Genomic DNA, 27,476 nt, shown 5'->3' on the forward strand with positions numbered 1-27,476 from the left:
GTAGAGTTTTCCAGTTTCTGACCCCATACAACACATCAGGTTTTCCATGTCTATTGCACTCAAACACTTGGTAATGTAGTTGCCCCCTTTTTTTGCACCATACAATGCTAAAGTTGTTCATCCAAACTGTTCTACCTAGCCTGACACTGGGCAGGTGCCAAAAAAAGAGTGATGTAGACTTTCTGTATTATGTGTGGCAAAAGACATATTACTATAGTAATAATAGTAATAATAAATGATGATGATGATGAAGATGATGATCATCCTCATCATCACCATCAGCAGCATAATAATAATAATGTTAGTAGAGTTTTCCAGTTTCTGGCCCCATACAACACTTACGGTTTTCCATGTCTATTGCACTAAAACACTTAGGAATGAAGTTGCCTCCCTTTTTGCACCATACAATGCTAAAGTTATTCATCCAATCTGTTTTACCTAGCCTGACACTGGGTGTGGCAAAAGACATATTAATAGAGTAATAATAAATAATGATGATGATGATGATGATCATCATCATCATAATGTTAGTAGAGTTTTCCAGTTTCTGGCCCCATACAACACTTAAGGTTTTCCATGTCTATTGCACTTAAACACATGGTAATGTAGTAACCCCATTGTTTGCACCATACAATGCTAAAGTTCTTCATCCAATCCAACAAGTACTAGGACAGATATTGCTCTGGGTGTATTGGAATTCATCCAATTGCCAATTTGATAGACAAAGGGAAATTATTGTTATTTGGTCAACTTTGTCAGCTAGATACTAAATTCCGAATTAAAGAAGTCTTCGTACACCGATTAACATCATTCATGTTATCATCGAGGAAATCAAAGGGATTTATATCAGATATCTACATGATTTTGGGAAAATACAGTCTAACAAGTTACATTTTAAACTTATACCGCACAGGGATATTTCCTAATTTAAGTATCTGGAAAAGAAATGTCAAAATAGCAATAGAAAAAACAATAGAATTTGACTGGAAAAACCGTATACTTTTTGATGGAAGTCTAAATCAGTTTATGCTAATACATTCGGTCTTCGAACCCTGTAACCTGTGGCATTTCAGCCGTTGTTATAGATATCTGCAGGCTAAATGCACAGCCACATTCATTTTAATGTGCCGATTTTTTACTAGAAAATATGAAACGCATTGCACGGAGTGTAAGCAAGTAACGAATGACCTGAGTAAACATATTTTGTTGTTTTGTCCTTCAAATGAAGCGAAGAGATCCTGGTTATGGGTTACACTGTCTAAAAGCTTTGGTATAAAAAACTTTCAAACACTATGTACATTTTCTCCTGACTTACAAATAACTGAAATGTTTCGTGGCTTCACATCATTTTGTCTGAGCGACATGGCCAGGGTGTACAGCTTTAAAGCTTTTGTAAAGTGTGCACATCTGATGAACTGGCTGTAAAATATTTCTATGTGAGTTCAGCAATTACCTAGTTGAATTTATAATAGATCAGCAAAATAAACAATAATAATTTCGCCCAGGTATTTTCACATCGTAAAAGTCTTAATGCTTTCGTTTCGATTAAGGCTTTTGATATGGTGTGTTATATTTTCGGCTGAGATTGATCGCTCAATGTTGTTTACATCAAAATAGATTTATATATCATTATTGTTCTAGTATTAGACAAACCTTAGTTTAATACTTACATGTCTTCTCCATTCTACAAGGTTTTTTTTTCTTTCCATTCATGTATGCTCAATTTCACAAACTGAGTGAATAAGAAACTTAATTTTGCTGACGAAATTGTTATAAATAGGTTTTTTTCAGCATGTAATTATGGAAAATTATATCTCAAATGCATTTGTTGTTCACATGTACATTAATTTTGTATATATTGTTCTCTTATTTGTATTTAATTGTATTGTATGATTCATATGCTCTTCGTCGTTGGAGGAAATAAAGAAATATATATTAATATAGTAATAATAAATGATGATGATGATGATGATGATGATAGTAATGTTTTGCAGTTTCTGGCCCCATACAACACTTAAGGTTTTCCATGTCTATTGCACTAAAACACTTTGGAATGAAGTTGCCCCCCTCCACCTTTTTGCATCATACAGTGCTAAAGTTGTTCATCCAATCTGTTCTACCTAGCCTGACTCTGGGCAGGTTGCAAAAAAGAACAGTGCTGTAGACTTTCTGTATTGTGTGTGGCAAAAGACATATTAACATAGTAATAATGGTATTAATAGATGATGATGATGATGATGATGATGATGATAATAATAATAATAATGTTAGTAGAGTTTTCCAGTTTCTGGCCCCATACAACACTTAAGGGTTTCCATGTCCATGGCACTAAAACACTTGGGAATGAAGTTGTCCCCTTTCTTGCACCATACAATGCTAAATTTGTTCATCCAATCTGTTCTACCTAGCCTGACACTGGGTGTGGCAAAAGACATATTAATAGAATAATAATAAATGATGATGACGATGATGATGATGATGATAATAATAATAACAATAATAATAATAATAATAATAATGTTAGTAGAGTTTTCCAGTTTCTGGCCCTATAAAACACTTAAGGGTTTCCATGTCTATTGTACCTAGCCTGACACTGGGCAGGTGCCAAAAGAACAGTGATGTAGACTTTTTGTATTGTGTGTTGCAAAGGCATATTAATATAGTAATAATAGTAATAATAAATGATGATGATGGTGGTGATGATGATAATAATAATAATAATAACAATAATGATGATAATGATAATAATAATAATAATGATAATATAAGTAGAGTTTTCCAGTTTCTGGTCCCGTACAACACTTAAGGTTTTCAATGTCTATTGCACTAAAACACTTGGGAATGAAGTTGCCCCTTTTTTGCACCATACAATGCTAAAGTTGTTCATCCAATCTGTTCTATCTTGCCTGACACTGGGCAGGTGCCAAACAAAAAAAACAGTGATGTTTGTTTGTTTCGGGTTAAACGCCGTTTTTCAACAGTATTTCAGTCATATGACGGCGGGCAGTTAACCTAATCAGTGTTCCTGGATTCTGTACCAGTACAAACCTGTTCTCCGCAAGTAACTGCCAACTTCCCCACATGAATCAGAGTTGGAGGACTAATGATTTCAGACACAATGTCGTTTATCAAATAGTCACGGAGAACATACGCCCCACCCGAGGATCGAACTCACGACCCCGCGATCCGTAGACCGACGCTCTACCTACTGAGCTAAGCAGACTTTCTGTATTGTGTGTGGCAAATGACATATTAATATAGTAATAATAAATTATAATGATGATGATGATGATGATAATAATAATAGTAATAATAATAATGTTAGTAGAGATTTCAAGTTTCTGGCCCCTTACAACGCTTAAGCTTTTCTTATCTATTGCACTAATACACTAGATTTACTAGAAGAAATATATGATGAGTGTGTGTGATCCTCACTTGTCTGCATAGTTTTCATGACTGGCGGCCAATTTCCTTTCATATTTGTTTCTACCAAATTGAATATTGATGCTTTTCCCAATAATAGCACGATTTTTTACCATATGACTATACTGTAAGTGAACGTACAAATAACTGCATTCATAAGAATTATTCATCTAAATGTCAAACGCTCTTATTCAGAAATCCAGTGTGTTGTTGTTCAAAACTGGATCAGTTGGACTCGATTTTATTCGATTTTAATCATATTCGTGCATTTTATGTTTAACAGATCTCTGGGTTTGTGTGGAGGTTACAACACACCTACTGAGCATAATGTTCCAGAAATGGAAAGGGCAATCAAACTTTGTCAAACTTTGCCGTGAAAAATTGGAACAACATCCAATTTGTATGGAGTAAAGACCGCTTGTCCAGTCAAACATGTTGTTAATAATTTGATTATGTACAATGTGAAATTACACATACAGGGCCTTTCTTTAGACAGGAGAGAAGTCGGAAACACATATTTCCATCAACTTGTTAGCACCTGTAATTTTCAACACTGAGAAAAAAAAATGAATATTTCATACAGCAAATGTATGACCGGGAAAAGAATTTCTTGTAAATCGATTTTCATATTCATGTTTGGACAATTTTGTAGCTTGTTTCCAACATTTCTCGAGACTTTCATAGTGCACTCATCATAATCATATACGTTGCTAATTCCGGAAATGTTTAAAATAAGAGAAGAAAAAAAAAACAATTATTTGCCATACTCGACACTTACAATTTATTTATTAGATAATTATGTTTTAATTTTTTTTTTTTGGGTACATTTTGATTGTTATTTCAGATCTATGATGACGACTGTTACCTATATACTGTGAGCAATCAGACAGAGTGTATAACATTATGTATATCTCTGGGAAGAAAACTTGTTTATATTAAGAAAAAGAAAGAACTGATTTGCACGCGAGGCGTCTGATAGAATTACGTTTAGAGGTTCTGCAACAGCTATTTCACTGTGTGGCTTATATTCAGAGAGCGAGTCTGGTCAATGACGTAAATATCTACGTCATTTTACGTCCGTTATGTGGTATAATTAATGCTGTTTCCTTCCATTAGTCAGAAACACTGTCAAGATGTAACTAAAGAATTTTGTAAGCTAGGATGCAGGGTAATGCAGCTCGTTCTCCGGAGACATCATTCACTTATTTTGATTTTTTATTGTTTTATAGAATACCTTTTGACATTAACGTACGCTATGTGTCACTTAATAATGGTAGAATATTTCGTTGTCACATGCGTTATCCATATGAAACCTCTTTGACACTTGTAAAATATCCAGGGATAATATGGACTTATTTTGTTTCTTGAACATTAGCACTGTCTAGACCAAATTAAAGGGAAAATACAAATCTAATTGGAAACACGGCTAATACGCTCGTTCATTAATGTCGAACCTTAATACTTTGCAGTAATTTCAAGTCTCTGTCTGCATAAATATCTATTTTCTACATAAACGTATGTTTCCCAATAAGTGCTTTCCGCAACAATTACAGTCAAATGTTTCAACATAGAATGAGCGTGTTCCATAGAAGCAAACAGTTTCTCTGTAAAATCAGTGTGATACGTGTCTCCACAAAAACTACTTTATCACATGCACATAAATTTGGTTTTGCACAAGTGCTTTATATATACCTTACTTATTGTAGCAAATATACTTAAAGTTAAATACTATTAAATTTGCTCAAGCTATACTGAATGGCACATATGCAAATAACCTGTTATTTCCACACTTCCGGTCTCTGGCGGGACTTCAGCCCGTTTTGACTTCAACGTCATAAAGCAATGTATGAAATAATAAAACAACGGTGAGTATTTCGTCTATAAGGATACATTTTAGCTGCACATTTTTTCAAGACTGATTGAAAATAGATGTCTAGCATTAGGTGCGTTGTTGCAGAACAGAAACGGTCAGTAGGATAAGAAATATTAAATGATATGTATATTTTAAGAAGCAATTTTATTGGTAACAGTAAAACGTGTTTTACAACAAGAAAATAATGTTATATATTTACTATTAAATTATTTGAAACCAGCACGCACCCATTTCATTATTGTGGGTTATATTTATACAGGGAAAAATGTGAAAAATATGACCAGAAATGAAATACTCAAAAGATAAAGATAACAATCAAGTATCTTAACAAGAATACATCTGGTGACAGTATATGAAAGCTTTCAGTGTGTTAAACCGTAAGTACGCGGTCAGTGCACTGAAGCTCAAATGAACACGAAGAACATACACGTACACACACGATTTTCGTTGACTGGATACTGATAATGATGTTCCTGGAATTAACTATACATGAATAATACTGTTGTAATCATTAAAACAAAAAGATATATTAATGCTAAATCGTGAAGACAGTTTTCTTAATACTATCAGGTATATATATGTTGAAAAATAAACAGAATCCTTTGCAAGTTAACGTGTAAAATCCATATATATGATAAAACTAAGGAATTTGTGTATTACATCCCGGAAAAAAATATTACCGTATGAAGAAACGAAAGATTTTCAAGTGTCCTTTTTTAGTTCATTGCGAGGACAATATGTCAAATATTAAAACAAAGCCTGCAAAACACGAAAAAAATGTACGAATACACGTTGACAGTTTATATCAAACAAAAACGTCCATGCATCAAACTATTATTTAAAAGGCACTCAGTTACTTTCGAATTGCAGGGTTCTCGCACATGTACTTGAATTTTATCCAGTCTTCTTCGTTATAGAAATGCAAAGATTCCTTCGGTATTCCTGGACTGTCGGTATCGTGGAACCAGCGGTTGGAAGAGGGAGCAAAGTAGCCAGCACCAGACCAACGTCTATTTATAGCACAAACTTGAGACGGAAGTAGTGTTGGAACTGGTACACCAGTAAAATCACGTGGGTATCCGGACATTGTTATTCCTGAAATTATACAAATTAGAACTATTCAAGTATTATATATTCTACAGTGAAACTCGAGGAATTCTGTTTAGCTCATGTCATGTGGCATTTGTCGTGTTTTAGGTCGACGCACCGCACGAAACGACGCATGACATCATGCGCGACAATACGACGCGACGAGATACAAGACTATACGACACGACGCGCTATATTAATGTTAATTCTAATATGCTTGTCTCTGTTAAAACACGCCTACGCTAGAATGACGTCACGTTAACGTGCGGTGACATCAATGTTTTTGTTGCGACCAAGAAAGAGCGCTATAGTATATTTTATCTACTGTTTTAGATTAAGGACATATTAGAATCGAAATAATTTATAGCAAAAGAGTGTTTAACACTATTTATACACTCGGGTGGTAATACGTCGTATAAATAATTTCACTCGGGCTGCGCCCTCGTGAAATTATTACGCTCGACGTATAACCACCCATCGTGCATTAACAGTGTTAAAACACTCTTTTGCTACAAAATTATTTCTTACGTAACCGTGTCGTATTGCCGCCTTTCCTGTTGTGTGTTAAGCGTCGTGTCACATTGTCGCGTGTCACGCTGTGTCAACCGCACAAAATGTAACATGACGCGCGACAATACGAAATATTATGCGACAATACGACAAAATATCGCGAATTTTCTGTAGAGACATTATCGTGCGTCCTGTCGCATTCTTGTATTGTAAACCTTTTTGGGTCAACGCTCGACATATGATACGACACAAGAAAATATGACACGCCACGACGCATGATAATGTGACATGGCGCAAGTCAATGCGACACCACGCGCGACATTAATGCCATGATGTCTGTCGTATTGACACACACCGTATCGGAGGCACCATTTACTACATTTTTAGTCTTGGATATGTCAACGGAACCAGCTTAAATTTACCTCGAGATTACAGGAAAACAGTTAGAGAAAATGCGGTTATTCTACGAGTTCCTACGTTAACTATTGTCTTAACCATTAAAAGAACATAGAAACACAGGTTCATCATAAACTTAGACTTTGACACCGAGATTATGTGTCCTACGCTTGCACATTGCCTGCTTTCAGGATTCGTGTTTTGTCCGTCCCGAGTCTGACTCCAATAGTATGGTAATTTAACATCTTGTCAGATTCATGGTGAATTAATTCATATACAGCAATAAAAATTCTATAAATACTAAAACAGAAAAATCTAGTTGTATTGGCGAACACTTTAAATAGACAGTTGGCTAACTGGGAAAAGAGGCCTGGTTAACAAATCCGTAGGCATTTTTTAGTACAATATGGTATCATACCTTAAAACGTTCGTTATTCTTTCTCCTATTCAGCCAGGGTGGATACCAGGCTCAAAAATCCATTTTAATTTTTTTTGTGAGGCCCCAAACGGGGACAATTAGTTTTTTTCTCAATTTTAAGGGATATTAAAGAAAATTTTCATTTTTATCATTATTCGATGAAATCTGTATCTGTTTTAGATTAAATGTATTGTAATATGAATAAATATGTACATCACACTAATTATTTTAAAATTTGAGGCCCATTACAGGGTTTTTAAAAAAATATTTTGAAATTTTGATACGAAACGCATAATTTTTAAGTATATTGTTTTTACTCTATTTGTGAAATCTCTACGATAGTAAGGTTGAGCATTTAAGGTTCAGGTGTGTAACAGGCATTCTAATACACAAAATAATAAAAAAGGCACCACTGTGGTGTCATGTTATTGTAGAATAATTGATAAGCAAATTTTTAAGTTTGTTGAAAATGTTTGGTAAATTGCTCTCTTCCTTCATATCATATGTTGTAAACCATAAAATTTACCAGTATATTTTCTTCACTGCAATTTAATATTTATTCTTAGGTATTTACCACTCACTCCACTAAAAAAAACAATTTTGAGGCTCCAAAGGGGTTTAAGTTACTCACATTTCATGATAATTTAGATTAATAAGTAGTTATTAGTTAATAGAATCATTGCTGAAATATAATTAGCATAATTATTAATTCACCATTTTATATGTATGATGGTATTCACATCTCTTTAATAGGATGTAAGTGAAACTTTAACTAATATGCCATAGTATAAATATTGCTCAAAGACCAGATTAATCTTAAATGTGTGCCCTCTTGATATGCTAGTAGCAAGTCTATAATTATATTTATTGGCAATGTCACCTATACATGTTTCTTTATTCATCTGATGTCTTGTATCATTGGAATATACCCCATACAACAATCAGATCACTTGATTCAGCTAGCCAGAGACACAAGTCAAAGACATTTTTAACTAATTTGGTATCAGCGGAGCAGTTGTCAAGTATTTAGGTTTCCGCTGCTCAATCTGGAGGTCAGCATTTCATGTACCACATGACACCAGTACTAGTGTGTGTCCACTTCAGTAAATGTCATAATGACACTGCACAGCTGATAGTTACATTTTATTATTGTAAGTATTTCATTACCTGAAAAGGATCACTGATGTTCATGTGAACATGTAGCGCCTATTTTCCCAACCAGCTACGTTTTTTTGGTAGGTGGTGTTTAAACAGTAGTCACAAAGGGGCTAGAAAATTCTAATATTTTCAAAAATGATGTAATCATTAGTATTTTGTGTAATTTCGTGCCTTGCAGATTGTAGATATCGGCTCTTCTTTGTCCTCATATACTCGCCTCTATTCATGCTATAGGAACAAGAATGTCCAGAACCTGTGAACTCTGTTTGTTTACAATTTTGATAATAGATTAAGTATGTATATTTTGTTGTTCGTTATTAACGATAGTTATACTTGTAAGGATTCCTGAGAGTAAGCATTTTTATGTACAAATGACTGCATGCAACGATTTTCCTGGCACCTTAGTGATGGTCAGGTCTAGATTCCAACCTGAGGGTCCTCCATGTAGTTTCAGCTCAACATTAAAAAATTGTTAATGATAATTTTTCAGTTCTAGGCTTATTATGCTCTAGAAGCCTATTTTGCTCAGGTTAAAAGAACTGAGTACATGTCTTAATAGTTGTTAGGCTTACTTTGTATCTAAATTTACAGAAACATTTCGTATTGTACATACTTTGCCATTACGTCTTATATTTAAACTGTTATGCAGCTCTGAAAAGTTGGAAGGATTAGGAGACAGGTTTACTTCACTTTTTACTGGTTTAATTTCCAAGTTGTGTTTTTGCAACTGACAGTTCCAAATCTGTGCTCCACTTTTTGCCTTTGTGTGTCCATATCTTTCTCGTTGCCTATATATTTTACTTTGTTCATGTATATTAAGTGTAAAGTTAACCATGCACACATCCATACAATCACTGATATGGGGTTCTTGTTTGATGGGGGATCTTCTTTCTCCGAATGTAGTTTTTCTTAATGAATATTTGTCCTTGCAGTTTTTTTTGTCTAGCCTTGTGCTTTGAAAATACTCTCAAAAAGTAAAAATGCAACACCATTCTTTAGGACAGTCTAAGCATGACTTGTGTTACATGAGCATATGGCGCCTGTGTTGTAATTCATTTCACTACCACCTTAGAAACTCATATTAATAACATTTCGATATACAGAAATTCGATCATCAGTAAGGAATGACGTACCAAATATCCGTAAAAGTCTTGATACTGTTAAATGATTAATAAATTGACCAAGAGTTTAAGTTTAGTAAGTTTGAAGTTTTTACCTTGCGAAACACGTTTGTGTGATGTAGACCTGATTACAAACATTTACGTGTAATGTCACACGAGGTTTTCTACATTGTAGTAGTATTATTACATCTGGTGACTCCACCATTTTACTCACTCTTATTGTAGTAACAATTAAATGAAAATAAGGAAATGAAATGCAGCGAAGTAACATGTATTTGAATATATTGGCTCTACAATTTCATGAAATTCTCACAGTTACTTATTCTATATCTGTATCAAAGTGTTTTGCGAAAGTCTCGGTTTTAGTGTTCTCAGACCTCAATAGAAAGTGATGCTGCAATAATAAATATAATAAAATTACTTTACACAATAAGTTTTAGTAGTTAATGTTTTAAGACTGCGTAAGTATATACACACACTTCACTGAATGTTACGATGATGACAAAAATGATATGCAGCATGTCCAGTTAAAATTGTTCATTTTGAGTGTAACTCCTTTTAGGGCCTCTTGAATTATACATGGAATTTCAAAGAACATGTAACATGTCTTAGTTTTTTATATGCACTGGGTACGACAGAAGATAATTACATGTTAATACCGATGTACTTCAAATTTTAACATACTGGATACGTCACATCATCATTTAAATGCCGTATGATGGAGAACCCCCAATTTAGGGCCTCTTAGTCTCTAATTTCACTTGAAAATTACATTTATACCTCAAGTTATATTATATAATTGAATTTTTCCACTCTATTATTATATTTAAGTCAGATTTACCTTAAATTGTAATTTAAACAACATTTTACTTTCATTTTATTTCTGATCACGTGCACCCCTTTTGGGGCCTCGCGAAAACTTGAAAACGGATATTTGAGCCTGGTATCCACACTGGCTGAATTCCGTATACCCCAACGAACATTTTGATGTATGATACCATATTGTACTAAAAAATGCCTACGGATTTTTTTCTCGGGGCTTTCGCCAACTGTCTAAAACAAAATGAAACCCTTCTTCAAACCTGCACTGACCTAATATGACTTGCGAAAGTAAGTCATTTGCTGTAAAAGATTCAAGACAAGCATTTACAACTAAACCTGCAGCCTGTCACCTAACTTCTCAAACCGAGATTTTGTTCCAATTTCAATTTGTCTTAAGGTAGTTCTGCACGTTCTGATAAAAAAATTGAACCTCACTTAAGTTTTCATAATGGGTTTTAAGTTTTATGTTTAGGTCAGCTGTTCTCCTAAACTATCAAAGCTATTGCTTTGAAACTTGCAACACCTGTTCATCATCATAAGCTGACCCTGTACAGCAAGAAACATAACTCCACCCTGCTTTTTGCAAGATTTATGGCCCCTTTTGTACTTAGAAAATATCAGATTTCTTGGTTAAGTTTTATGTTTAGGTCAGCTTTTCTCATAAACTATCAAAGCTATTGCTTTAAAACTTGCAACACCTGTTCACCATCATAAGCTGACCCTGTACAGCAAGAAACATAACTCCATCCTGCTTTTTGCAAGATTTATGACCCCTTTTGGACTTAGAAAATATCATATTTCTTGGTTAAGTTTTATGTTTGGGTCAACTTTTTCTCTTAAACTATCAAAGCTATTGCTTTGAAACTTTCAACAGTTGTTCACCATCATAAGCTGACCCCTGTACATTAAGAAACATAACTCCATCCTGCTTTTTTTCAAGAATTATTGCCCCTTTTGGACTTAGAAAATCAGTTTTCTTGGTTGAGTAATATGTTTAAGTCAGCTTTTCTCATAAACTATCAAAGCTGTTGCTTTAAAACTTGCAACACTTATTCATCATCATAAGCTGACCATGTACAGGAAGAAACATAACTCTGTCCTGTTTTTTGCAAGACTTATGGCCCCTTTTGGACTTAGAAAATATCAGATTTCTTGGTTAAGTTTTATGTTTAGGTCAGTTTTTCTCCTAAACTATTCAAGCTATTGCTTTGAAACTTGCAACAGTTGTTCACCATCATAAGCTGACTATGTACATCAAGAAACATAACTCCAGCATGCTTTTTGCAAGAACTATGGCCCTTTTTGGACTTAGAAAATCATGGGTAGGGCAATTTTTTTATTATACAAAAAAAATCAGATGAGCGTCAGCACCCGCAAGGCGTTGCTCTTGTTAAAAGGATAGTAATGTTACCATCTTCATCAATTTACTCACGTATTGCCATAACTTCATAATACGATTTTCATTTCCGTATACCGATACCAGGCTTTATTCTACGTTATCCGGATAAATAACGTTTTGCCATTACCTCTACTTTTAACCAGCCGCTGGTTGTTTATTTCACATAGATTTGACCGTATATAATGTACAATGTATACGTTGCCAATGTATGCTGTTAAAGCACATCTATGATGTACTTATTACTGTTATATTCACCGTATAAGACTAGAACTATTTTGTTCCATACAAACATACGTTGCATACATCGCGTGTTGCTAAGTAACCATGATAACCGAATTACCTGAAGGGCCTTTGGGCTTATCGTTCTTTATTTTCCAAGCAACCCAATCATCCTCAGATTCGAAGTATATAGCATCTCTCCTTGCCTCCCGGGGAAGTGACCTATACTTGTCCTGCTGTATCCATCTGTAAACAGTAACATCACGTCAGGTAAAAGGAACCATTACGTTGGCATTTAAAAAAATAAGGTTTCTTGTATGAAAAGACATCACGGTATTTCATTTGTATTTCGAAGTTTTGGAATACTTAGTAAAGTGAAAAATGAAATGTGATACTTTGACTCAAGATTTATCCTAAAATGGTTTTAAGAAAAGTAACACTTTTGGATTTACGTGACACGTCAGGTACAGATCTAATACATGTACAATAACACTTTACGTGGAAAGCAAAATTACTCAGAACTGTGCTGTTTGTAATGATATATAGATCTATATATATATCTTAATTTTAGTGTACGCTGGAACTTACCCTCAGTGAATATTAGCATGATATAAAAATGTTTATTCATATAATGCTAGTTCATACAGGCATACCGATGGAAGAGGGATTTCGTGTACGTAAATGAACAAACCTGTTTTCACTGGGGACGTAATAAGCGGCTCCTCTCCACACGTGACTTTTTCCAACACCGGAAGGGTAGTTGTGGACTGGAACCATATTTCGTGGACCCCGGTCAGCCAGAATGGACCCCTGGCTTGTACTGTACTCTAGACCTTTGTTCATCTTCTAAAAAAATTTGACAGTAAAAGATATTTACAATACAACATTTAAATACAACCTAAGAATTATATGTATTATCGATATATGTGAATCTGGGATCCCCACACTCAGATGTGTATTCAGTCACTTGAAGCTGTGCAGCGAAGAGCTGCGCGCTTTGTAACTGGGGATTACGCAAAACAAAGAATTGTCGAACTACCGAGAGTCATTACAGGTTCTTTCCTTAATGTAAAAAGTGACATAACGGGTTACTGAATAAAGAAAAGCATTTCGGATCCTTAATTAGAAATTTACGCATTTCTGACATTATGAAGGAGACATAAAATGCAGTATTAATCCATAAGGACATAATTCGGTAAGTTACAAATGAAGAAATAAGAACTTCTTATTTATACGCGTCTGTACTTTTATTTGTATGTACCTGTTCCTGAAAACTGCCAACCTTTCTATTTGTGGCTTGTATTTTTACATAATTACTTTATGTCTATAAAAACATCGCCCGCCGCGACAAATGGGGCATTTGCATTGTACCATCATAAAGTTTCCATCAGGGCTCCGTCTCTCTAAAAAGCGGTGTCGGCCCACACCTCTGCTACGGACCGTCGTCTAGTTCATCTTAGTATTATATTAATGGAAATGACGTCACATCGCAAGAAACGTCAGATGTGGCGTCTGCTAAATATTCCCGTAATTTGATAGTTGACTGAACAATAATTCACAACGTTTTTTTTTTAAAAAAATAATGCTGGCCTTATAACTTTGCAAATAATTTCGGGTGAAATCTTAGATTTTCTTAACACGTAGAATCGGGTAACTTTCTGCTCTGCATCTTTTCAATACGGTTAACGATAAAACTATTTATAACATTTGCCACGGGAGCGAAATTTCTCAAAATATTATTCTTTCCTTTTGCTGCAGTTCATACAAAATGCTGTGGGAGGGGTATTTTAGGGAAAGATTTTGCAGCAGTTCATACAAAATAAAATTCCTAATTTTCAATGGAAAGAATAGGGAGAAAATAAATATTTTTGATTTGACGTCGTTTCAAGGATATGAAGTACTGACGGCTATGAAAGACCGTCTTTTGAGAGAGAAAAAAAACATTTCAATTTTACACCTTTTTCTATAAAAGGTAGAGAAAGAAGAAATTTTGATTTTTCCGCAGAGAGTAAACATGCGATACTAGTAAAAAGAATCTTACATTTGTTCAGTTCCGCACTGACGTTATTATACTTATTCAACTTGTTTAATAAATGTTTAATAAATCTAGTAAGAATACTGTATGAAGACATAATGCGTAATAATTTTCGCGTGAACGCAAACTTCAACGGTCAAGTGTGCGGTTAGAAGGCCTAAATATATTAGGTCAAAACCCACGATTTTTTTAACGGAATGAACTTTCTTATATATACAAGTAGCAGTCGGCGTTGAAACATATACATCTTGTAGACGGGACTGCAGACGAGCGGACAATGGAAAAACAAAATATTCAACATGCATTGTCGATTTATGAAATGTATTTCTATTATATTGCAAACTTATCCAATATTGCACCGTATTTAAGTATTTGTAATAAGCTTTAAATGAATATACAAATCAATACTTAACTATTGATTAAAAACGGCACTGATCAATGCTTAATGTTTACATCCGTCAAATGAATGAATCTACATGGCTTACATGTGTATGCAAATTTACAACACGTAACAGAAAAAACCCATACTTTCATGCTTACAAATTCACTAACGTATTTTATTATTTATATATGTTGTAACCATATTATGGTGAAAATTTGAAATCAGAGTTTATGTACAAATCGGATAATCTAATGTTCTGGATGAAACGGGTACTAAACTAACATTAAATGTAATTTTAATTAAACCGACAGAAAAATCGAGATACAAAATCTGCTTTTACCTTTATATCTTAATGAGCAAATTCCATCTACTAGCCAGATATCCCCTAGGTACAAAACAACAGATAGAAAATTACCTCGGCACCGTCAAACTCTTAACAACGGAAGTAAACAACATATGCAACCGGTGTACAGGTAAAAGATATTTAATTAAAGGTAAACACACAGGTAAGTTGTCATTAAAAATGGCATATTTTAAATAAATTTCAGTATAAAACAAAGAATACTTAATATGAATGGAGAAAAACCATCTAATCCTGAGCAATATTATCTTACGAATAAATGGACGGCGTTAGTGTGGTGTCCAAGACACTGTGTACTTTAGTTTGACGCACGGTATGTACATGTACCTTGCAGTTATAACTTTATATACATTTGTATTTATCAAATAATCAAATACTTCGCTTTATCAAGAGTTAATATATATGCGGAGGAACTAAATAACAAGAGCCATGTGAAAACTGAGACTCTACGAACAGACTTGAAATGTTGCACAATTTGTCCCATACCTGCAGTAAACAGTACTCTGAAATCGTTAAATGAACCTTCCAAGATTATTGTTTTCTTATAATCTTACAGGATGGCAGCTCAACTACCGCAACCTCACTACTCGACCCCGTCCAACAATTATCTGTCAGGGGATGGAAAATCTCTAGTATATGAAGGGTCTGGATACTATGTACCGTCAGAGAGAGGGCGCTGGATAAAATACAGTGACTACAGGTGCATATATATTCAAATATGGTGTTTTAATTGTATCTGAATTTCTTTTTAAAAGTAAAAGCAAGTATTTATCAAAGTGCTTTTATATTAACTTGAAGGATTCGTCTTCCTAGACTAGGTAACGGTGTTCGATTTCGTGGTGCCCCTTATTAGGACAGCGCCGTAATTTTTACTTGTTGGGTCATGGTAATATGCCAGCTCGGTAAGCCTAGTGGGTAAGTCTAAAAAAACAGAAACAAAACTAAGAGATTACATCTTTTCAGTTATATAGGCGGGTGAATTATGTTTACCCGACAGCTCTCGTAACATGGTGTTTAATCCAGAACGAAAATGGTCGAAAGCTGCATTCCCTGTATCATTAAGGCCAACATTTAAGTTATTTGAATATTCTGTATTTAAAGGGACAGACATGGAAACATGCACACCTGTTCTTTGATTCACTGTCCGTAAAGTTTGTCTTAGTCCCGAAGACGTGGCAGTGTGGTCTGGTAAATTGCAAACATCTTTGCCAAGTTAATCATTGGTAAACATACAGGGGCAAAATATACAGAGCGGACAAGAAATATTCCCATTTCACCTTTGATCTCACTGCACTACCACGACATGGAATCCGTATGACTGAACCTGTAGCGTTTGGCACATCTCTTTACCACAATCATTCAGGCCTAAGACCACAGTTATTTTTACTATATGTTCTATATAGGCACTGGACACTATAGCAATTTTGCATGCATTCCAACCCCTATAAAAATACCTGAACTCAACAGAACTATCCAAGAGAAAAAAATTCCAGCCACAGTAAACATTGGGTTGACCGGCTCTTTTTTCCACCATTTTGAACCAAATCACATGCGTATGAAGAATACTCTCTAGATGGCCGCAAACAGGCAAAACAGGCCCTATCAAAAAGTCATGTTATGCATATTCTGACATTTTCATTCTGTCAAATTGTACATGTACCTACTATTTCATATCTCCTCTATTAAATCATGCCATTTATTGCAGGTCTTTCAGTCAAAAATTCACCAATATTCACCATCAAACAGAGGAACTATTTTCCGCGTAACCACTTCCGTATTGTGGTCAACCAAGGGCAAATAACTGTGGTCTTGTGCCATTCTAAGGAGTGAATATATGCAGAATGGACAAGATTTTTCTACTGGCAGACGACCGAACCAAAAATAAATTCTCTTTCCCCAGAATTTGGCGAGACGTAACGTGTAACGGTCTTTTAGCATGTAATGAACTGTTAGCATAAATGAATTTCGTGAGAAAATTAATCTCCGTGTCCTAAAAGTTCATAAAGACGTTCCCACTTGTTTATATACGACACAGACAAAATTGCTCTCTACAAATCGTCAAAACTGAAGCAGACTGTAAGAAACGCGGTCTTATTGCATCTGTCCCGACTAAATATGAACTATTATATCGTTTATTTACGGTGACGGAACATAGGACGCCGCAAAGATATTACACCTAAAGGAATGTTGTCACGCGAAAAGAACTTTTCTAAAATGGTAGTCGTCTAGGACTTTATTCCCATCAGACCAAATTTCTCACTATGGTAGGAAGCAGATGCAAATTATATGCTAATTCTACAAGACACTGCTCCCACTTTTTGTGTCATTTTTTTCGAGATTTTAATGGCCATGCATCTATTATGCCCCTTCCAAGGTCAGCGATCTAGTGTAATTGTATGGTAAGCAAAAGTCATAAATTGTCGTCCAACCCGGTTTCCGGTGATAAAAATTATCATTTTCTTTTCAAAGAACGACCGACATCTAGCAGAGGTCTGTCACAATCCCAGGGAATTCTTGGTAGACTTCTGGTATGCGAGAATGAGCATAATGAGATAATGAATATATGTTTGTTTTTTTTTTATTTCTCATGAAAACAGATCGTTGCCCCAGGAGGCCAGAAGGGATGCTATCGACATGCAGTCTGAGGATCAGTTTGTTGAATTCATGAGACAGAGAGATACGCCCTCTGGTAAGCTAAAGTGATAACTGCGGGTTAAAGGTGATAACTTTATTTAAGTAACATTTTACATTTTTTCGTATAATCTGTTTGGGATTTATGGTCATTTAAACTGAAAGAGAAATGCATGTCTAGAAACTTTTTTTTAGAAACAAGAGCTGTCCGTAAGACAGCCAATGCTCGACTTGCATGCAAAACTTTTACCCGAATTTTCTAAGTCGAAAATGTAACAGGCTGAAAATACTTAAGGCCTGACCGGGAATCGAACCCAAGACCTCTCACACCTAAGGCAGACACTACTACGTCGCTATAAAAGCTAGCTCAATAGCGAGGAAGTATAAGTGCACCCTTATACTCTACCCTACTACATACATCCCCTCCATTTTAGAATTCGTCCTCAAATTCAAGGAGTTTGAACCTCTGTGGGACGTTCCAAGGTGTCCATTCATATCTACTCGTGAGTTATTTACGTCGGGCGCCAAATGTAACAGGCTGAAAAAGCGTACTTAAGGCCTGACCGGGAATCGAACCCGGGACCTCTCACACCTAAGGCAGACACTCTACCACGTCGCTATAAAAGCTAGCTCAATAGCAAAGAAGTATAAGTGCACCCTTATACTCTACCCTACTACAAAAAGGGGGCATAATTTGTCCAAAATACATGTCAGTTATGGGACTTGGTCCAGTGAGGTTGGTAATTGACTTAGAAAAAAAAAGTTTCAAAGCTATCTAAGATATGAAATGATTTTTTTTTCGGTGTTAATGCGGAAAGGACGACAGAGTAGGATCATCATATCCATGAATCTGCTAGTCGGGCTAAAAAATGTAATTATCTCCCTTTAACATTTAATATACAAAAACCTGTGTATTTCTTTTGATTTCTATATAATTTCTAGTTTCACATTTCCATTTAATAGATATGGGGGCATTTCAAAATTCTGAACCAACATTAAAAACTTCACATAGCCCAGGAATCTCATCTACTTTTAATCTATCCAAGAAAATTAATGCAAACGGAGTTAATAATATTTTTTCAAACTTGCAATTATAACCCTTTTTAAGTGTTAGTGTATTTTTGTCAGTAAATGTAGAATTAATACTCCCTGCAAGTTATAATATGAAATAAAAACACAATTACATGTATATAATGTTCAAGTTGTATGAAATAACAAGAGATCACAGAGTGATCTTGGCGCCCACCATTGAGTCATTTTTGAATGTTCCAAATTTCAAGACTAACTCAAAATCCTAAATGTAGGTAACTAATAATTGTAACTAATAATTAAACCCATACCCTAAACAAGAGAGATGACACCATTAATGAGTTATATGCATTTTTTTTTATTATGATACAAAGAATGCACATATAATTACGTATATTGTAACTAATAAATAAACCCAGAAATTTGAGTACTAAACAAATTAATCATCAATCTGCTAGGGTAGTCCATCCACTGCTGAGGTGTAATAGGAAAATAATGAACAACTTGAATCATTATCTCATTAGTGTCTACAGACTTTATGACCCTTCTACAGGTAAGGCCATAAAAAACCAATTAACTACCTGGAGGGCCACTGGATATGAAATATTAGAAATCAAAATAAACAAAAGGCCATAACTCACTCAAAAATTGTTGAACCAGTCTGATTTTCAGGAGAACAGAACTAGGGTACCAATGCATCTTTCTGACAAAGTTTGGTCAAAATCCCCCCAGTAGTTTCTGAGGAAATGCGATAACGAGAAATTGTTAACGGACGGACCACAGATGCAGAATGATCTGAATAGCCCACCATCTGATGATGGTGGGCTAAAAATACAAATATATACATTTACAAAGTGTAGATGGTCCTTTTAAAGTTTCACAATGCTTTTAATTTCATATTATAACAGAAAAAAGCAGCTGTCCAAATTGAAAATATACATTATCACATGGTTTGAACAGCTTTTTTATCAATCTTGCACACGGCACCATGAAGGGAGGTAATAAAAGTCTGATTCAATAAAATTTTATACTATATTAATAAAATATTCAAACTTATAACCAAGCTGCGGCGGCCTAATGGATAAGGCACCTGCCACGCATCGGGAGGTCTAACGTTTGAGCCCTGTCAGAGGCGAGACTTGTAACTGAAGAGAGACCGCCTGGTAATTTATAATGTTACACCTATGTACCAAAATTAATGATCCTAGGCCCAAGCATTCTCATGTTATCATCTGGAAACTGTCTAAAAAAAGTCTAGAAAAAGATAAGAGTGCACATGAATATTTATACCCTGGAAAGGTTACCGACACCAGGAAAGTAAAGTGACAATTGATCCCTGAGAAGTTATTGGAATTTACCCCCGCAATTGTAAAGTACACTTATTCTTTCTGAACATTTAATAAAGAACCTAGATTCTCTTTTTCTGCCTTAATATCGACAAAATCTTGGCTGAAAACTTTTGAAGAGCATCAATCAACCACATTTATTTTCTACAAAAAATATGTAATTGTGCAAACTGAATCTGAAAATTAGTAATTACTCAATGAATAAAATTAATTTACTGATACCAATCAAGACCATCTATTTACAAAATGCCACTAGTTTAAAATCTAGATTTAATTAACTACAAATACAGATGTCCTTAGTAATAGAAAAGAAAAGAGCTAATGGTTAAAGTCCAGAAATTTCCATTCCCACAGGAGTTTATATTGTCAAAAATCTATGTATGGTGTTACATTTATTCCAGGCTACTACCACAAAAACATTGGTTTGAAACAGAGCGGCACTCCTGCCTTACGTCTCGGAGGGTACACACGACAGCTACCCTCTATGCCCCCTAAAGACGTTTTCCAAAACCCCTGGCCCAAGAGTGATGCCTGGGTGCCCATACAGAGAGAGGGACGTGGAGAATATTATGGATATTACCATGAAGCGATTGATGCCGAGCGCGAACGGAGACGCAAGGAGTTTCCAACCAGCTGGAGGATTGAACCTAGAGATGTGCCAAAACTTTAGATTCCGTTTCTTTGGATCACAGCAGAATTACTGCATGATTATTCTGTTTTAGAAGGTTCTACTTCACACAACTTTGAAATGTTGTTTGTACATAAATGTACGATCTATTATCTATTCTAGAAAATAAATGCCAGAGGACTATCAAATAAGAAAGCTTACAAAACCATGAAATATTTGATCAAATGGAGGACTGTCTAAATGTACAATGACTCACACCTACTGCTATTAAATTACTGCTCTAGACAAATCTATCAAAGAAATAAGGCAAAAGCAAATGTTTTATGAATATCATTTTCACTGCCATGTTTATTACGCTACCTGTGTTATCAATATTTTCCAGGTTCAAAATTTGGTATTCTTATAAGAAATATTACAGTGTTTGAGGTAGAAAAAAACTATGCATTGTTCTGACAATGAAACAGTATTAATCATATGGATGTTAATTAATCTGTATATAAATTGACTTTTTGCTAAATGTAATCTTTATTTTGCACGATATTTTTTATCTAAACTTGCTTGGTTTTTTTTAAATATCTCTGGACAAAACACTCTTCATTCAAATTTTTGGACAGTCCTTGGTTTCAGTTATCATTAATTTCTCACAAGATGTACATTCGAGATAAAAAAAACAATCTACATTTTCTTTCTTATAACTGATGTGAAAATATTGCACCTTAAACTAGGTCATTGCAAAACATTTTTTATTCAGTAAAAGTCCAAGGTGCATCTTATGAGTGAGTGCACACTTAAGGCAAAGACGGATGGTGACCGGTATATCAGTCCAGAAAGCACTCCTGTTGCACAGAGCAGTTAAACCACTGTATAGAATATTGGTGTGGTTTAAAATACCAAATACCACTGAAGTTATCCATAGTATAATATTCATCTTACAAGTTTCTTAAAAAATATAACCAAGTTCAAAAATTCGAATAAGTTTATTTTTTCCATATCTTTTTATTTCATTTTGTTAACAGCTGACATGCTATCAGCTTTGAGCTGGTTGTTACAGTATTTTATACAGTATTAGAGTTTTTGTTTTGTTTCACATGCTTTGTTACTTTCCTGGTACTGTTTATACTTGTTCACATATACAATAAACTCAAAAATTATAAACAATAGTAATATTTGTTCCCACTTGACCTACCAGATTGTCATTCAAAGGCCTGCCTGAAGCATGCCACTCATCAATGTTGTTTTATAGTACATTGCTCTCTCTAATCTCTCTACATAGTTAACACTAGACTTTCCACAGTCTCACTAGTTATCATGTCCCCAACAGACATAGGTTCAATCAAACGATAAAGAACATAATTATATTCTTGCAGATGCTTTTGGTTATATACCAATAAAAACTAGAGCTATCACTAAAGGTGATGAATGTACCCCCCTGCATGCACTGACACAGTACATTGCAATTTGATGCACGCAAGATTGCATAATTATGTGGACTGTATATATATAGACTGTATGTATACAGTATAGTAACAAAAAACAAAGTCCCATAACTATGCAGAATATTTATCTAAAAGAATGTAACATGCACCATGCACAACTAGGGTTGGTACTGATGACTTGTGTGAAGTTTCATTAAATTGTGTACAAGGGTTTGGTAGATTAGGCACACACAACATTGCATATGCAGACTGTATGTACATAGTATGTTAACAAGAAACAAAGTCCCGTTACTCTGCAATTTTTGTCGCTGAAAGAACCTAACATGCCCCATGCACAACTATTGTTGTTACTGATCACTTGTGTGAAGTTTCATTAAATTGTGTCAAGGGGATGAGGAGAGATGGTGCGCACAAGATTGTGTCTATGTATATAGTATAGTAACAAAAAAACAAAGTCCCATAACTATGCAAATTTTTTTTCTGAAAGAACAGAACATGCCCCATGCACAACTACTTTTGTTACTGATCACTTGTGTGAAGTTTCATTAAACTGTGTCCAGGAGATGAGGAGAGATGGTGCGCACAAGATTGTGTCTATGTATATAGTATAGTAACAAAAAAACAAAGTCCCATAACTCTGCAAATTTTTTTTCTAAAAGAACCTAACATGCCCCATGCACAACTACTGTTGTTACTGATCACTTGTGTGAAGTTTCATTAAACTGTGTCACGGGGATGAGGAGAGATGGTGCACACAAGATGGTGTCTATGTATATAGTATAGTAACAAAAAAACAAAGTCCCATAACTCTGCAAATTTTTTTTCTAAAAGAACCTAACATGCCCCATGCACAACTACTGTTGGTACTGATCACTTGTGTGAAGTTTCATTAAATTGTGTCACGGGGATGAGGAGAGATGGTGCGCACAAGATTGTGTCTATGTATATAGTATAGTAACAAAAAAACAAAGTCCCATAACTCTGCAAATTTTTTTTCTAAAAGAACCTAACATGCCCCATGCACAACTACTGTTGGTACTGATCACTTGTGTGAAGTTTCATTAAATTCTGTCAAGGGGATAAGGAGAGATGGTGCGCACAAGATTGCGTCTACGGACAGACAGACAGACAGACAACCTGAAACCAGTATACCCCCCCTTACAACTTTGTTGTTGGGGGGTACAAAAATTCTTTGCTTCATATAAAATGCAGTCACTTTAGATCCATGTTGATACAGTTTCTAGATTTTCACTCCATCAGAGATCTATTTTCCACAAAACATACATACATTTGTTTCATGAAAATGAAAAGAAAAAGGGGTGTTGAATAGTATGCAGTGAAATGCAAGTCAACTGAAGTCGGGTACTCTCATATTGCCACATCTTAGAGTGCGGTCCTTAGAAAAAACACCCTACTTTCGCTTTTGATTAAATAACTTGAAAACATGTGAATATAAGCATGAAATGTGTCTTGTTAAAAGTAAAATACATTCCATATGCAAAATAATGCCTATTTGGCCTCCAGTTCAAGCACAAATATGCTGAAAATAGAAGATGCCTTTGTAGAAAAGCGCATGTCTCCCCCAATGCATAGTAAAATAGGCAGGAAGTCAATAGGGGACAGAAGCAAAAGTCAAAGCAACACTTGGGGCTGGATGCAATAGGAATCATCTATTTGGCATGTCCAATCATTCCGAAAAGTTCCAACATTCTGGGCTAAGTGGTTCTCGAGTTATAAATTGGAAACTGTTTTCAATGTTCAAGCCCCTGTGACCTTGACCTATGATTGGGTAACCCCAAAATCAGTAGGGGTCATCTACTCTGCATGTCCAATCATCCTATGAAGTTTCAATTCTGGGTCAAGTAGTTCTCAAGTTACTGACCGGAAATGTTTTTTCATGTTCAGGCCCCTGTGACCTTGACCTTTAATAGAGTGATCCCAAAATCTATAGGGGTCATCTACTATGCATATCCAATCATCCTATGAAGTTTCAACATTCTGAATCAAGTGGTTCTCAAGTCATTGATTGGAAATGGTTTTCCATGTTCAGGCCCCTGTGACCTTGACCTTTAATGGAGTGACCCAATAATCAATAGAGGTCATCTACTCCGCATGACCAATCATCCTATTAAGTTTCAACATTCTGGGTCAAGTCGTTCTCAAGTTATTGATGGGAAATGGTTTTCCATGTTCAGGCCCCTGTGACCTTGACCTTCAACGGAGTGACCCCAAAATCAATAGGGGTCATCTACTCTGCATCACCAATCATCCTATGAAGTTTCAACATTCTGGGTCAAGTAGTTCTCAAGTTATTGATCAGAAATGGTTTTCCATGTTCAGGCCCCTGTGACCTTGACCTTCAACAGAGTGACCCCAAAATCAATAGGGGTCATCTACTCTGCATGACCAATCATCCTATGAAGTTTCAACATTCTGGGTCAAGTGATTCTCAAGTTATTGATCGGAAATGGTTTTCCATGTTCAGGCCCCTGTGGCCTTGACCTTGGATGGAGTGACCCCAAAAACAACAGGGGTCATCTCCTCCATAAGCCCTGCCACCCTATGAAGTTTAAGGTTCTAGGTCAAATGGTTCTCCAGTTATTACTCGGAAATGAAGTGTGAGGTACAGACAGACGGACAGACAGGGCAAAAACAATATGACTCCCCTAGAGGGGGGTGGGGAGAGACATAAATAGAACGATCAGGACTATCTATCAGGGAGTTCTTTTCGACTACACCACAAAGCATATTTTTGACCTTATTACTGCTAAATGACCTTTACACACATCCCTGTCCGTCCATCCATCACACTTCATTTCCCATCATAACTGGAGAACCATTTGACCTACAACCTTCCAATTTCATTGGGTGATGGGCATTATTGAGTAGATGACCCCTATCATTTTTGGGGTCACTCAAAGGTCAAGGTCATAGAGGCCTGAACATTGAAAAGCTTTTCTGATCAGTAACTTGAGAAACATTTCACCCAGAATGTCGAAACTTCATAGGATGATTGGACATGCAGAGTAGATGACCCATATTGATTGTTTCTTTCTTATGTTAAGGTCAAAGGGGCCAGAACATGGAAAACCATATCAGATCCGTAACTTGAGACCCACTTGACCCAGAACATTGAAACTTAATGGGATGATTGGACATGTTGAGAAGATGATCCCTTTTTTAAACTTTTTCGCTCCTGTCCCCTACTGACTTCTTGCCTATTACTACTATGCTTTTGGGGAGACGTACTTTTCTACAAAACATCTAGTCTTTACATGTGTTTTTTTTTTTGTTGGGTTTAACGTCGCACCGACACAGTTATAAGGTCATATGGCAACTTTCCAGCTTTGATGGTGGAGGAAGACCTCAGGTGCCCCTCCGTGCATTATTTCATCACGAGCGGACACCTGGGTAGAACCACCGAAATAATATGGACATCTAGAACTTTGCCCCCATAATGGCTGCTAAGCTTTTCAAGGGTGATAAATGTTAAAAAAATAGGGAACTATCTATGAAACATATATTTCTTCTCACCACTGTGGACCTTATTACATAATGTACTACTTTCTTTATCACTGCTGATAGGTCAGCTTTCTAGCTATTCACAACACTATTTAGTTTATACTAATTTATTTTAGCTTGATTGTGATGAAATCTTCAAACTTATTTGAACCATTCTCGAGTCTGCTTCCTGGAAAAACCAGTTCTGGTGTCATATGAGAAGGCGTGGTTGTTACCCCAGTGGAGCTCGAACCAATGTGCACTATTTGAAAAAAAAAAATGTTGAAATGTTTTTATTTTTGCTTTTATCTCTTTAAAACCGACATGAAAAAAAATCACAGAAATAGCAAAATTTTAAACATCAAAACAGAAGCTGGTCAAGTGTCATCAACATCTAAACATTCCACTTTATTTGTCAATTTATCTCTTCCTCCAGTCCTTTCCTTCACTATTCCTACAGTCTTCTCTTTCTGTAGATTTGAGTCATTAAAGTACATCTCCCTGAATGTAGCTTCCTGAAAGTGGTCCACTCTCACCTCGGCTTCTTGTATACCATCCTAAAATGTATACCATACATACATATATAAATTCATCAAAAGTTTGTTCAAAAATGTTTGAAGTGATTGTTCATTTGTTTGTTTAAAATCATTCTGATAAATATTTTGTTGTGTAAATTACCTACTGTGTTCTCAGACTCTGTGCCATGTGACTCGTTCCCATCAAGTTTCTGGTAACCTTCACACATGAATCAAATGCTAATGCTTACACACATGAAAGGAATGTGGATAATTCCACACAGAAGTGAAAGGTGGATATATCCACACAATGAATGGTGGATATCTAAACTCATGAATGAAAGATATATACCTTCTTACATGAACGAAAGGTGGAATATCTTCACAGATGAATAAAAGGTGAATGCCTCCACATGTAAATTAAAGGGGGATACCTCCACTCATAAATGAATGGTAGAGAGTAGCTGCCATGTAAGCAATTAGCAATGTATGGCAACTATCGAAATTTAAAGACGTGGAAGCTTTCAGATTCTACTCAGAGCATTAAATATTTCATGCAGCAAGACATACATGTGTATGTGTAAAATCAACAACCATATGCAAGCTAACTGAATTACATCCCAGAATGAAAACATAATCCCTTTCAATTTAACAATTTAGTGCTGGTGGTGAATACTTCATTTTGTTTTCTCAGGTAATTACAATTGCTATTACAGAAAATTAAACTTTTGTGTTAATTGTTAACATGAAACTATGTACCCTCTAAATGCAAGACAAAATAATGATCAACAAAACCATGAATATGTTTATATAAACATTTACATTTTGTAAAATAGTAAATCTGAATGACAAAATTTACATAGAATCTAGTACAATATAAAAGGAACAGAAAAATGCAAATTTAGAAAGAAGAGATATCTACATTTCATATAAATTTTATTGAACTCTCATCTGAAGACTTTTCATCCTTATTTTCATTTCCTCTTTTCTTAAATCCCAAGATATGTCCATCAAATAATGCTTGGTCTGAGAAATGGAGATGGAAGCGCATTGACCTGACAATATTCTGTGTTCTTTGTTAAGACTGAAATTTCCATTGTTTCTTCAGACGAATGAATATTTATTGCACATTAACTGGGATTTTGGGGGATTTCATAACAAAACTTGTTTGTTTTGTTGTATTT

The 27,476-nt window shown here is 35.3% G+C and overlaps 3 protein-coding genes across 5 annotated transcripts in view; 1 reads left to right on the plus strand and 2 right to left on the minus strand.

Moving 5' to 3' along the window:
* Positions 1 to 5,421: 5,421 nt before the first annotated feature.
* LOC123531327 (uncharacterized) lies at positions 5,422 to 15,307 on the minus strand. Of its 3 annotated transcripts, none has more exons than XM_045312178.2 (4): positions 15,186 to 15,307; positions 13,120 to 13,274; positions 12,550 to 12,674; positions 5,422 to 6,391 (listed from the first exon to the last, which is right to left on the minus strand). In XM_045312178.2, the coding sequence occupies exons 2-4, from the start codon at positions 13,269 to 13,271 to the stop codon at positions 6,150 to 6,152; spliced, it is 519 nt and encodes a 172-aa protein (XP_045168113.1). In that variant the 5' UTR covers positions 13,272 to 13,274; positions 15,186 to 15,307; the 3' UTR covers positions 5,422 to 6,149. The 3 variants fall into 3 exon arrangements, with proteins under 3 accessions (XP_045168113.1, XP_045168109.1, XP_045168112.1); XM_045312174.2 differs by lacking the exon at positions 15,186 to 15,307 and adding an exon at positions 13,800 to 13,904; XM_045312177.2 differs by lacking the exon at positions 15,186 to 15,307 and adding an exon at positions 13,690 to 13,828.
* Positions 15,196 to 22,000, plus strand: LOC123531328 (uncharacterized). Its single transcript, XM_045312181.2, has 4 exons — positions 15,196 to 15,318; positions 15,763 to 15,906; positions 17,804 to 17,895; positions 20,614 to 22,000. Exons 1-4 carry the CDS (start codon positions 15,302 to 15,304, stop codon positions 20,880 to 20,882), a joined length of 522 nt encoding a protein of 173 aa, XP_045168116.1. The 5' UTR covers positions 15,196 to 15,301; the 3' UTR covers positions 20,883 to 22,000.
* The window catches only part of LOC123531326 (tRNA (guanine(10)-N2)-methyltransferase homolog), a 29,841-nt gene continuing 24,348 nt past the window's right edge, over positions 21,984 to 27,476 (minus strand). Inside the window, exon 11 of the mRNA XM_053518575.1 lies at positions 21,984 to 26,334. Within this exon, the coding sequence (XP_053374550.1) occupies positions 26,155 to 26,334 (180 nt within the window). The 3' untranslated portion in view covers positions 21,984 to 26,154. The remainder of the gene's footprint in view (positions 26,335 to 27,476) is intronic.

Source organism: Mercenaria mercenaria, chromosome 11 (genome assembly GCF_021730395.1).
Source record: "Mercenaria mercenaria strain notata chromosome 11, MADL_Memer_1, whole genome shotgun sequence".
In the NCBI taxonomy this organism is placed as follows: Eukaryota; Metazoa; Mollusca; class Bivalvia; order Venerida; family Veneridae; genus Mercenaria; species Mercenaria mercenaria.